Below are 13,780 nucleotides of genomic sequence, written 5' to 3'. Positions count from 1 at the left end.
CGCGCGCTGGGGTTATATCCAAAGCCAACCTCTAAGAAGTCTCATAGCTAGATGACGTAGCGCTCTCTCTCTTCCTGCCCCTCATACTATGGGGGACCCATGGAGGTCGGCTCCCACGTTGTGGAATTTACTGCCCAGGAAACATGCACGAGATGAGACGACGGAACCGGGAACATTTTTTAAAAAACAAATTATTTTCATCTTTAAAATATTCAGGCTGCCCTCCTATACACAACTGAGAGTCAGTCCTTTCGAAACTTAAGTGGGACTGACCTCTGAGTAAATATGTCTAGCTCTAATCACGTTTTATTCAAATTGTGTTTATTGTCATGCTAGTATAATCAAGCGACAATAAAAATGACAGATGTTCGGGTGCTTAAAAAACAATAACATTCTGGGGGCATTTTCACAAGTGATGCTAATTATCTCAGTGAAGACCTTACTTGGAAAATAAATACAACCCAGGTGGTTAAGAAAGCTCAACAGAGACTCTATCTCCTCAGAGTATTGCAGAAGAACGATGTCAATCAACATTTGATGATCTTCTACCGGTCAGCAATAGTATGTGACCTTTCATACTGCATCACGGTGTGGTACACTGGTTTGACATCATCTGATAGGAAGTGCCTACAGAGGGTGATGAATACAGCACAAGATATTATGGGCTGTCCTGTGAATCCGCTGGATGAAATAGCGGAAGAACGTTGCCTCAGGAGAGAGAGGAAAATTCTCAGGGATGATTCACATCCTGGCCGGCACTTTCTTGATCGCCTGCCGTCAGGCAGAAGATATAGAAGCATGGTTAGTTCCACCAACAGCGTAAAGAACAGCTATCCATGGGCTGTTAGGCTGCTGAATGAAAAGACAACAACAGGGCAACTGACTTTCGGGTTTGGTGGGTGTGCGTCAGTAAACGAGAGGAATTAAGACTAACAGAGCTGAGTGGGGGGTGCTTGTGTAATTTCACTGTATACAAGTTGTACAAGTGACAATAAAGTATTTCAGTTTCAATCATAATGTCTTTTAGTTTGGCATTTTAAACTTCTGAATGTTCTAACATTGAGAAAATAAGGGAAGAGAGCATTTAAAAGCAAACCCTAGAGACTAGGTCCCTTCCCCAAGACATGCTTAAATTGGTGGTGACATTATTTTCGATGGTGTGCTAAATTAAGTACAGTTGAAGGGTTGTTATTTTTTATTCCCAGAATCTAATTTTAGGTCACCCAATACTTTTGGGAGAGGAAAGGACAAATAAATCAAGCTCCTTTGAGACCAAATGCTTTCCAGTTCTACTATTTTAAACCTTCCTAGTTATACACCATGGGTAGGCAAACTAAGGCCCGAGGGCTGGATCTGGCCCAATCGCCTTCTAAATCTGGCCTGCTGATGGTCCAGGGATCAGCATGTTTTTACATGAGTAGAATGTGTCCTTTTATCTAAAATGCATCTCTGGGTTATTTGTGGAGCCTGCCTGGTGTTTTTACATGAGGAAAATGTGTGCTTTTATTTAAAATGCATCTATGGGTTATTTGTGGGGCATAGGAATTCATTCATTCCCCCCCCCAATATAATCCGGTCCCCCACAATGTCTGAGGGACAATGGAACGGCCCCTTGCTAAAAAAGTTTGCTGACTCCTGTTATACACTCTTGATATTGTATTCCTTCCTTGTGAAACTCTAGTACGTAGATACATGGCAGAGCTTTTTGTTCTCTTTCTCTGGTTATCATGGATTGTGCCAGGCACGCTAAGGCATGTGTTGCTGGGAGGAGCTGGAACGCCTTTTGATTTATCATGCAAGTGCAGAGGTCTCTCCAATTACCCTCCTTTTCATTTGCTGCTGTGACAGGCTATAAGATATATTTAAAATACATCCCTGACGCTAAGAATCCTGGGAAAGACAGTTTACCCTTTAAAGTGCTACAATTTCCAGAACCCTTAACAAATACAATTCGCATGAGGTGGAGTTGCTTTAAATGTACTTTAACCATATGGTGTGTATGCAGCCAAACCAACAGAGCTGTAAGTAGCTCAGATAAGTCACACACTGGTAATAATGACATTTAAAGTACATTTTAAGCACAAATTCATTCCCTCAAATAATTCTGGGCACTGTAGTTTATAAGGGTTTCTGGAACATGTAACCAAGGAGTAAACTACATTACCCAGAATTCTTTGAGGGCAAGAACGTGTTTTGAATGTGTTTTAAAGATATATTATTACTTTACACTTATTAGGACTGAGCCCTAGGATTTCATTATTAAATGTGCAGTAGTCTTGCAATACCAAGGAAGACTGTTTCTAAATTGTTAGAAACAGGTTAGATTTCCTTTGCAACCTAATTCACAAATTAAAACAAGAAAAGCCACATTTTTAAAACTGCTGAAAATCACATGGAATGCTGGAAGATAAGATAGCAAAAAGCAAAACAAGAATAATGCACAGCTAGGATGACTGTGCATAAAAATACAGTGGTACCTTGGGTTACATACGCTTCAGGTTACAGACTCTGCTAACCCAGAAATAGTACCATGGGTTAAGAACTTTGCTTCAGGATGAGAACTGAAATCGTGCTCCGGCGGTGGCGCAGCAGCAGGAAGCCCCATTAGCTAAAGTGGTGCGTCAGGTTAAGAACAGTTTCAGGTTAAGAACGGACCTCTGGAACAAATTAAGTACTTAACCCGAGGTACCACTGTACAGAGTCACCATTGCTGCTGACGATTTGGCCACAGTGTTACAAGACTGTTTCTCAACTTTGGGTTACTAACTTTATAGGCTGATATAACAGGTAAAATTATCCTTTACATCTGGCCTCTCTGGTGGCAGTCCTTTGGACTACTACTTCTCAGAAGGTATTAAAAGAACATGGTGTGCCCGATGTGCATGATTCAGTGTTTGCCTTTGCTATGCATGTATCACATGCATCCTTAGTATGTCAGGGACCTGTGGGCCCAGGACGCACTCTGAAAAACTTTGTTTTTGAACGAGTCACTCCATTTTTGTCCTTGTTTCAAACTTCTTGCATGTCCAGCCTGCTCCTGCCGTGCTAGTTTTCTTCTTGTAGGGAGTTTTCAAAAAACAACCAACACAAACCACACAAAGAGCAGTCTGTGGGAAGAACCATGTGGCAGGAACAGCCCTGATATCCTGAGGTGCAAATTATTATTACTCCCATTTGGTTGCAGTGTATATGTACTTTCAGGGTGGAGTTGCTCTTTGCCCCAGTGCAGGGAACTTGAGTTGAAAATGTAAACCATTAGCTAAAGTGGTGTCTCAGATTACGAACAGTTTCAGGTTAAGAATGGACCTCCGGAACGAATTAAGTACATAACCAGAGGTACCACTGTACATATAATGTCTCTGTCTTCAGTTCATAGAGTCCTTTCCACAGGTCAGTTACATTTGGTGTGAGACACAACTTGGGGTTTCAATGAATATTGGGGACGAGAATCAAGTACTCCACTTTGAGCGCCTTGGAGAAACGGTGGGCTATGAATGCATAAATAAAAAATATTGATTTCAATGTAAGTGGAGGTAGGACTTTAGCTGAAGCGCCTTTAGGCTGGAAACCTAAAGCTGCACTGCTATCCATATCCACTCAGCGTTATGTCCAGGGCTGGATTTAGGTTTGATGAGGCCCTAAGCTACTGAAGGTAATAGGGCCTTTTATATATCCAGCTGTCCTTTGTCAACAACAAATTGTCCCCGTTTTTTGTGTTGAAGCTATATGGTAGTTTATAGACCTAATAGGTATCTAAAGCCATTTGCCACTGCTGCTGTATGTAGGTTTTATTTTATTTGGTTTTTTATCTTATATTTTGGAAATGTACATCCAGATTTTTTTTCCCCTTTAATTTTTTTTGGGGCCGACAAGAGAGTGTAGCCCTAAGCTATACATAGCTTGTTTAGCTTATGCGTGAATCCAACACTGGTATGTCCAGGCGCTTTCAAGTGGCCAAGTTCGGAGGCGGCTTCTATAACGGAATCGTCGCAGAATAACGAAGGGGGCGGAGTCGGTGGATCTTGGGATCAAGGGATGTGGGCGGAGACAGTCGGCCGACTCCGGGGAGGTTCCCTTTCTTCGGTGTCCGTCACTTGCCTGCTGACTACACCAGGGAGAATGTCTGGGGAATTCGCTAGGAGCTTAGGAAAAGGTGAGAGGGTTTGCTTCTTTCCCACAGCATTGCATGCTCTATGCTTGCCTGTGCCTGTCGTTGTGGGGAGGATCGGGCCGCCTCTTTTCCTTGTGGCGCCCCTCCGACGCCCAGCAAATACTAATTTTAGTGATTTTCCTCCATATTACGGCAAGGGAAAAGGGGGTGAAATTTCCCCCTTCTCTGAGCCCGCTCGTTACCACCCCACCCGCTGATGTGTTTTAAAATAAGAATAATAATGCCAAGCTGCGTTTATTTAACGCCACGTGATTTGCTGCGGCGCATATGTTCAGAGGCACGTATACGAAGAGAGGGAGGGGAGGATTTCCTGGGACTATTTTTGAAATTATAACGTTTCAAAATGGACTCTTTCCTCGAAACTCTGTGTAAAGCAAATCTCCGAAGCAGCTCGCCACGAACTTCACTAAAAGCGACGTGCATTTTAAAAAATAAACGCTCCCCAAAACAGTTTGCATGGGGGCGTGTCACTCCTCTAGTTTCCTCATTTAATTAAAAAAACACACACAACGATCGTGAGCTCGCTCTCTCCTCTGAGCTACGTCTGATGTGAGACGCGCGTTGCTGTTTGTACACAGTACTGCATGTGAAAAATAGGATTGGCGTTGATGACTTTAATTTGCCTCAGGTCACCTTCTCCACCTGCACTCTGGACAATTTGCACTGATAATTGTATTGGTAACATGACTATTTAATTTGCACGCCTTTTAAAGGTCTGTTCAGGTGTTGGTGTAGCTTCCTAAACCTCTTGCCTAGCCGCTGCTGGTAATGAGCTAACTGAGGGTGCAGTGTAATACCAGAAGTGGGTTTTGTAGTAAGTAGCTACTTTCCCAGTTGGCAAATTCTCCAGATGCATATTTTGCTAGACCCAGAAGAGTCTGTTGTGATCTTCCGTGCTGTGACCCTACACCAGACCCCAATTCATTCATGGGACGCTTTTCAATTGGCACTGAAGGCAAGATGCTGATTAAATTGGTGAGGGCACTTTTTCTCTTAATAAACCATGGGTCTTTATGGGGTAGCTGCAGCTTGTTCTTGTAAGAAATACAACTTGCACATTGTAGGAGTCCTTCAATGAGTGTTGATGATTTGTAGACCTGTTACTCCTATAAAGAAAGAGCACCCTGTTAAAATCATGAGATGGGGTTGTAAGAGCTCATGAAACCTCAAAAAGCAGCACTCTTGTGTCCTAGAACATGATAATTTAAAGGATATCGTTATGGGGCATGCCCTGACTGGAAATAAATACATGTCCATCTGAAACTTTGGTAGATGCAAACAGTATTGAAAATGGGATGGCATATAACTGCCCTGATGTCATCATGGCCACAGATCATCCTGAGTGAGCTATAGTCTCTTTCCTTTAGCCCAAGTCCGTGAAGTACATCCTTGGTTTGGGGAAGAGCATAAACTTAAGTGTCTTTCCCACACAACCTTCCTTCCTGGCTTGTGACTTTGTGTCTGCCTACATGCCCAAGTCTAGCAAGGAAGTTATGTGTGTGTGTTTCTTTGCTGCATACACAGAGAGAGATGGATGTGTTGAGACATGTTGGGACGTTCATTTTGTTTCTTCCTGGCCCTGCAGTCATGCATGAATAGCGGTGAATGGGCCCCATAAGTCCATACCAGGTGAGGAAATGAGTACTGCAACGCTAGGCTTATGCTGCCAAATCTTTTGTTTTTTACAGCATATTCCTGCACATGTTTATTCAGTGATAAATCCCATTGAGTTCAATGGGGCTTACTCTCAGATAAGTGGATATAGGACTGCGGGCTTAAGCTCCAAAAAGTGCAGAACAATTACAATGTACAAGCTGCTTACTTTGCAGCAATTCAGCTGAGTTCTGTGGAATTATTCTCACATCAGTAGCTTGGCATCCTCACATTCCTGTCGCCATTTACTTTCCTCTGCTAATTCATCTGAATTAAGATGTGAATCACCAGTGTGAAAAAGGCCTTTGGAATGACTGCAGGGTTATGAAAATTGAGCATATCAAATACCAGAGGAATTTATTTTTTGGAAGGCTCCCCTTTTTTCTCTCTGCTTCATTGTTCTCTCTGCCCTAAGTCATGGCCTGCTTATGTTTTCTGTTCAGAAAAGGCTATAATTTTGCTAGTTCTGACCAGAATGACCTGTGTAAGTCTCTTTGTATTCCAGGAAGTTCTGCTCCAGGGCCTGTGCCGGAGGGAGTGATCCGTCTTTACAGTATGCACTACTGCCCTTTTGCACAGAGAACAAGGCTAGTCCTCAAAGCCAAAGGAATCAAGTAAGATCAGTCAGTCAGTCATTTTACTTGTATGCCACCTTTCCAAAAACTAAAAACGTAACAAAAGTAGTTGTAAACAATAAATGAAACATCAAAAAGTACACAACCAAATAGAACAATTTCTACATAAATCATAAGATCAAAAATATACAGAAATTAACAGCAACGGCCACACCCAACAACTCCCCCAAACAATACTCCAGCCCCCAGATCAAATGAACCTTCTCTCTAATTTCACATAGTCCTAATTTTATTGTATTGTAATTGTTTTTAACCACCTTTGGGGCTGAAAACTGGCAGATGTTCACTGCATATCAAGCTTTATGGGAGTTGCCTTCCAATTGACACAGGGTGTGTTTCTATGCACCCATGCACTCCACCCAGAAAGTGTGCACCACAGCATGAGGCAGTGGAATGTGGAGATTCCCATTTTGACCCCGTGATGTTTTTGCATCCAACAAGAGGAGGAGGTGGAGCTGCCGAAAGAACCCTTTGATGAGTGCTAGAATGGAGTCCATGGTCTGGAGCAGGCATCAGCAAACTTTTTCAGCAGGGGGCTGGTCCACTGTCCCTCAGACCTTGGGGGGCGGACGGCGGACTATATTTTGAAGGGGGGGAAATGAATGAATTCCTATGCCCCACAAATAACCCAGAGATGCATTTTAAATAAAAGGACACATTCTACTCATGTAAAAACACGCTGCTTCCTGGACCATCTTCAGGCTGGATTTAGAAGGTGATTTGGGCCGGATCCGGCCCCCAGGCCTTAGTTTGCCTACCCATGGTCTGGATCAATCCCAGAGGCCAGTGGTTCCCCATTCGTCATCTAGACCCCTTGCCTTCTAGTTCCTAATGGTTAGAGGGCTGGATCTGGAGTTCTGTAACCATGTAGCCAATATGAAACAGAACCTTAGGTGATTTCAATAACATAGCAGAAGTTGACTCTAACTGTAACAGGCAAGTTAGCAAAATAACCTTGCTGTGTCTTTCCATGTCATACGTTTTAGTCATGAAATTGTCAATATCAACTTGAAAAACAAGCCAGACTGGTTTTTTGAGAAAAGCCCATTCGGATTGGTACCTGTGCTAGAGACCAGCAAGGGCCAGTTGATTTATGAGTCTCCAATCACTTGTGAGTATTTGGATGAAGCGTATCCAGAGAAGAAGCTGTATCCTGCAGATCCTTATGAGAAAGCTTATCAGAAGATGCTCTTGGAACAGTTCTCCAAGGTGTGTACAGAGGAGTAACGGGAAACTCATTTCAGTGTGTGGTATGAAAATAACACTTGATAAGGCATTGTTATGATTACAGGCAATCTGCTAGGCAACACCACTGCCCTATTTTAAACATGTGTCTGAAAGCAAAAAGTGAGATCTGCAAAGAAAACATTTGTGGAAGAAAGACAGTGGTTTTAAAGTTACTGGACAATGTGACCTGATGCTGGGTGTTAATAGGAACTGGTTGCTACAAAGAGTTTTAGTGTGTTGACATGCCACTTATGGCATCGTGCACAGATCCTGGTACAAGATGACAGGGCCAGGCTGGTATAACTGAGAAAGTGGGATTTTGTAGAGTAGGGACAACAGAGGAAACACTGGTGAATGTGGAACATACAGACAGGGTAAGGTGGCTGCTGTACGTTGTCCCAACATAGGACTAAAGTATAGAAGCAAAGCGGAACTGCTAATGTACTGTTTAGCTTTGCTTTTCCTTTGAGCTTACTTGGAATTCTGCATTAAACCAGGGTTAGTCTGGATGCTGAGTGGAAGGGGGGGTGTTGATATCTGGTACGATCTTCTGGGTTGTTCCACATTCTCCTGCATTGAGAGATGCTTTCTGTGGGTTTATCTCCCTTGGTTTGTGTTTCCTCTTCTCCATCTTAAACCCATTCACTTCTATGACAACAAAATTCATTAGAATTTTTTTAATAAGATGTCTGAGGAACACATCCAAGCTCCTGTAGCATCACACAATGGAAAGTTGCCCTGTGTTAACTAAAATGGACACGTTTCTCTGTCTGTAGTATACAATTAAATGTGTGAGAGAGAAAGGTGTGCATCTCAATAGGTAACCAAATAGTTTAGAGGAGGAAAACAACTCGTTTAGGCATCTTTATAGCGGGGGGGGGGTGAGCTTGTGGCCCTCTTATTGGACTCTTAACACCTATCACACTGGCTGGAGCTGATAGGATTTGGAATCCAGTGACACCCGGAGGTCCACAGGTTCCTCATTCCTGCTTCATACTAATGGAAAGATGGTGTGGATGGATGTTCTACCAAGGTGAAAGGACTCCTCTACAGTTCAGAACAGTTGGCCAGCGGAAGCCATGCTGGGCTGCAACTTACACCCTCTTACTGACAGGGCTTTATGAGGACGAGCTGTCTACTGCTGTAAATTTAGTCATGGTAGAATTACCTCTCGTTCTTAGCATGCATTTATGTTCCTTGAATTAAAATGCTAAGCACTTTTCTGCACCTTAGTAACATGGCAATCTCTGCTTTTGCTTAGCTAACTCCTCTGTGTCACAAGTATTTGCTGGCCGTCAGGAGTGGAGACAATGCCTCTGCAGTGAAGAATGAGCTCCGAGAAAGGCTTCTGAAACTTGAAGAGGTGAGTTGGGGGTGGGGGGCATTGCTCCAAGGAAAGCTATACATTAACTTGATTGTGAGGGAGAGAGGTTCCTCGTTTCCATTCCACACAAAAGGTCTCTTCGGTTTTCCAACTAAATTCAAGCATTATGTCCTTGGGCAACTCTTCTACTCCATTACTAGGCTGAAGAGATCTGTTGAACCTGTGTTAGGGAACATATTGCTCTGTTCTCTGTATCTTATTTCCATAGCTGTACTTCATGCAATGAAAGTCTAATATTTTGATCCTCCGCATCCCACACAAGGGCTCATTGAAACTTGTGACTCTTCCACATACCGGTAATTTAGTTTTGGGATTACGTACTCTGAGCAGACTCTAGTGCTGCCCACTAGAGGGAGCCATGTTCATATCTTTATTGATGGATTTGTTTCTGTCTGACAAGAGGGATTTTCAAACAAATAACCAAAAGTGTTTCCAGACAGAGAGGTTTTGCTTTCTGCTGAATCTGGAATTGCAGCCAAGAAGTTCTTAAAATCCAGCTGCACAACCCACTTTGGTCTGTGATCTATTGTGCAGTCTACTCGGGACCAGTACAGGTTAAAATCTCCACACAGGTTTGCAACATAGGGCTAGAAGTTCTGAAACTACTGAGCTCTATGTAACAAGGTCCTGTCTGTTATATATGCAGCCCCTTTCCCCTTCCTCACTCTAGATTTCAGTTTCTGCAAGTTCTCTTGGTATACTGTGCTTTTTATGTAGGAATGTCATGTGTCTCTTTCCCTTTTAGATTCTAGTAACCCGCAAGACTAAGTATTTCGGTGGGAACACTGTTTCCATGATCGACTATCTGATCTGGCCTTGGTTTGAGCGTATGGAGCCCTATGAATTATATGAGTAAGCCCTTTGAAGCATTTGTACCTCTCACATTTGAGTACCATTCTCCAGCTACATTCCTTCCCTTGTCCCTTTCCCAATGGGCACTATTGATAGGGGAGAGCTACTGCCATTTGTTCTGGTTCATCTGTAATCTGCAAGGCAATGGGGTGTCTGGCGGAAGTGAAGTGGGTGCGGAAGAGGAGGAGAATCATTCTTCTCACTTGGAAATGCACATTTGACTCACTTGAATGTATGTTTCTGGAGTGATCCCTTCTGATCTATACTAGTATTTACTGGCAGATTCGGTTCTGTTCAATTTGAATTCGATCAAGACAATGGGTTTCTTTTCTCACTACAGATAATGGCCACACTTGGATGATCATTCCTCTGATTAATAAGTCCAAGGTATGAACAGCCCTTTTGGCTTTATGCATAGCCCCTTTGTTCTTCCCCATGCAAGCAAAGTCTTCTGTTAACCACAGCTTCCCACTTCAGGGAGGAAAAAAACTAGTTAAGAGCTTCAGAACAAGTTTGGATACTAAATGTACTTCAGACCGTGGTTTAGAAACTTAACTTGTTCTAATGCTTTTAACTGGGGTTTCTCATTTTGTCCAAACTGAGAAACTGTAGTTAACAGAAAATTACCTGGTTGTGTTGGCTGTTGCTGCAAAGGGAAGAGTGAAGAAGCTAAATGCTTGGTCAAAAGGCTTGCTCATCTCTTGCCCTGTTAAGCTGAGATGTGATATATTTGGATCCCGTGAGTAATAATACCTGCATGTTTCACGAGGCTGATGAAGATTCTACCACAATCTGTCAGGCTCTAGTGGCACCTTAAAGGAGTTTTTGTTGTTGTTGCTTTAACTGATGCAGCCACTCCTGCACATATTTTTTTAAAAACCATTTTTTAATGTAATGTAACAGTTTAGGTAGTGCACAAGGAACTTGTGATTACTGTGGGAGGATTAAAATTCTCATTAGAAACATTGCCGAGGCTAAATGTTATCAAACTATGCCGCAAGGTGTCCAGAGGGTAATTAGAGGAGGATCAGACTCCTCTGATGATTTGCCTTTTCTCTGCTCTCCTTGAAGAGTCCAGGGTCAGGCTCGGTGCTCTGGGATTTCTGAGAAATTCCCTTTGTATTATACTTGTACAGTAAATCAGATAATAGGAGTTCAGGTTTTACTTTCTTTTCTTTGGCATAATGTCAGGTTTAGATCGGACTTCAAAGCCATCTCAGGTGCACGCAGTGTATAGGATTATCATCCTATGAAAGACATTTGTATACTTTTTTTTTTAAAAAATGGAATGATGAGTTGACTAGGGGCAGGATAGGAACATAGGGAGCTGACTTATACTGAGTCAGGCAGTTGGTCCATCTTAGAATTTCCTACACTTACTGGCAGTGGCTCTCAAATGATTTCAGACAGGGGTCTGTCCCAGCCCTACCTGGAGGTGCCAGGAGTTGAATACAGTGGTACCTCGGGTTACAGACGCTTCAGGTTACAGATGCTTCAGCTTAGACTCTGCTAACTCAGAAATAGTACCTCGGGTTAAGAACTTTGCTTCAGGATGAGAACAGAAATTGTGCAGCGGCACCAGCGGGAGGCCCCATTAGCTAAAGTGGTACCTCGGGTTAAGAACGGTTTCAGGTTAAGAATGGACTTCCAGAACGAATTAAGTTCTTAACTCGAGGTAGCACTGTATTGGAGCATCTGCATGCAGAGCATCATCCGCTACCGCAAAGCTATGGCCCTTCTACAGTTAAGCTTGTGGAGCCACCTTCAGGTAGCAGGCTTTTTCCATTTCTAGGTTGTAGTCAGCTGCAGTATACATCCCATACCAGCTTGGCTCTGTAGCACACAGAGGAAGGAGATGTGGGTGTTGTTTTTTTCTGAGCCACTCTGGAGAAGACGACTGTGAATAGCTTCTAGCTGTGCTGGCCAAATGGAACTTCCAGGTGCTGAGAGTAAACAGGGGACCACTCCTTCATACCCTGATTGTGGGTATCCAGAATCCTCTGGCTGGCAAATGGAAGTAGAAACTTAATGTAGCATGGCTCTTGGTCCAGCAGTATAGTTCTTGCCATGGAAAGTGTGCTATTTCAGGCTGCATTGCCTGTGGGCTGATCTCTCGGCCAAATAGCTTGGAAAAACCCCTCTAATTCAAACTGTTGGAATCGGGAAGTGCTGAAACGACACACCTGATCTCCAAAACTAGAGCAGTGCAGCAGTGCCCCCTATCTATTTTGAAGCATCACATCATTTCTAAGGAAGCCAAGCATAATGGATGTCAAAAACCCCTCTTCTTCCAACAGAGCTAAATGCAGACAGCTTAGTAGTTTGGAAGCTGCCTTATACAGAAGTAGACCAACGATGCATTGAGCTTAATATTGTATTCTACACTGTCTGGCAGCAGCTCTCTGGAGTTTCAGAAGTATGCCAGGGTTTGAATTTGGGACCTTCTGCATTCAAAACATGTGCTCTACCGGAGACCTTTTGCAGACAAACCACCATAGATGTAGGCTTCACAGTGACTTTTTTCATTTTCTCTGCAGCTGTTTGGACCACACACCAGAGCTAAAACACTGGGTTGAAGCCATGAGGCTGGATCCGGCTGTCAAGGCTACAGTAAACGACGCTCAGACATACAAAGGCTTCCTGGAGCTCTATCTGAAGAACAGCCACGAGGCCTGCGACTACGGCCTCTGAAAGTTAGTGGAGGGAAGCCTTTCCAATAATTGGCAGTAGCTCCATCTTCCTTTTCCGTCACATGCAGAGCTGGTACCTGTGCTGCACTGTCACTTTTGGTTTGGTTTCTGTGTTTGATGTACAGTAGGGATATGGCTGTGCCGAAGTGACAGGCCACCTGCAAAAAATAAGGCTTTCTTTTCCAAAAGGCTGATGTTCAGAATTTGCCTGACTTTGTTTGCCCACCAAAGTTGTAACGTCTTTTTCCTCAGGTAGGCATCTGTATTGGCTCTGCCACTGTTCTGAAATAAACACATTTTTAAAAATACAGGCGTTTCCTGTTAATTTTCCTTGCTGCTCCACAGGAGAGGTTATGTCTCTGGAGATGTTAGTGTGCAAGTAAAATATAATGCTGTGCATGCTAGGCTGAGCTTTGCTGTGTCTTTGAAAAGTTCAGGATGCACCCTAGGAAGCAAGCTATGTTGCTGTTTTTATTTTAATCGTGGAAACAAAAAATTGATCATATAGAAAAATCCATACATTTCCCCCATACGTAGGAAGCTGCTTATACAGTCAGACCACTGGTCTGTCAAGCTCAGAAGTCTACACAGATTGGCAATGACTTTCTAGATAGGTCTTTCCCAACCCTGCCTGGAGATGTCAGGAGTTGAACCTGGGTCTTTTGGCATGCAAGGGATGTGCTCTACCACTGAGCGACGGCCCATCCTCTTTACTATTCAGATAACGTGGCATAAGTATAGAATTTGGGCAAGCTGGCAACCTTATGCAAAGCAGCGCTTGTACTTGCCAACTTAAATAGATGAGGGGTCTTGTATGAACAGCTTTACATCATGTAGGGATATTATTCAACCAGACCTGAAGGCAGCCCTGTTTAGGGAAGCTTTTAATGTTTAACAGGCCATTGTATTTTAATATTTTGTTGGAAGCTGCCCAGAGTGGCTGGGGAAACCCAGCCAGATGGGCGGGGTATAAATAAATAAATAAATAAATTTATTATTATTATTATTATTATTATTATTATTATTACTGCTGCCTTTCCATCTAGCAGAGGTACAGCTCTTGGCTATTTTTCAGCTGTTCTACATTGTCCACACTCTGCCCCAGTTACTTGCAATTTTCCATTTGCATGTAGAACCAGCCAACCTGGGCTCGAATCCAATTATTGAG

General features: G+C 43.1%; 1 protein-coding gene across 1 annotated transcript; it reads left to right on the top strand.

The window, feature by feature from the left end:
* Nucleotides 1-4,000: 4,000 nt before the first annotated feature.
* On the top strand, nt 4,001-12,917 carry GSTO1 (glutathione S-transferase omega 1). The gene is made up of 6 exons (XM_083505024.1): nt 4,001-4,153; nt 6,330-6,438; nt 7,446-7,668; nt 8,948-9,049; nt 9,816-9,922; nt 12,460-12,917. The coding sequence occupies exons 1-6, from the start codon at nt 4,036-4,038 to the stop codon at nt 12,611-12,613; spliced, it is 813 nt and encodes a 270-aa protein (XP_083361150.1). The 5' UTR covers nt 4,001-4,035; the 3' UTR covers nt 12,614-12,917.
* The last annotated feature ends 863 nt before the right edge of the window (nt 12,918-13,780 follow it).

The sequence above is a fragment of the Podarcis liolepis genome (genome assembly GCF_965112155.1).
Source record: "Podarcis liolepis genome assembly, chromosome: 5".
Taxonomy (NCBI): Eukaryota; Metazoa; Chordata; class Lepidosauria; order Squamata; family Lacertidae; genus Podarcis; species Podarcis liolepis.
The sequence above is the reverse complement of the archived record's forward strand: the minus strand, read 5'-3'. Positions and strand labels throughout refer to the sequence as shown.

Excerpts from the sequence above, each read along its gene's own strand:
- GSTO1 (XM_083505024.1), top strand. The coding sequence starts at position 4,036 with ATGTGGGCGGAGACAGTCGGCCGACTCCGGGGAGGTTCCCTTTCTTCG. Across the intron at positions 4,154-6,329 it reads CGCTAGGAGCTTAGGAAAAG|GAAGTTCTGCTCCAGGGCCT; the intron begins GTGAGAGGGTTT and ends TTTGTATTCCAG. Across the intron at positions 9,050-9,815 it reads GGCTTCTGAAACTTGAAGAG|ATTCTAGTAACCCGCAAGAC; the intron begins GTGAGTTGGGGG and ends TTTCCCTTTTAG.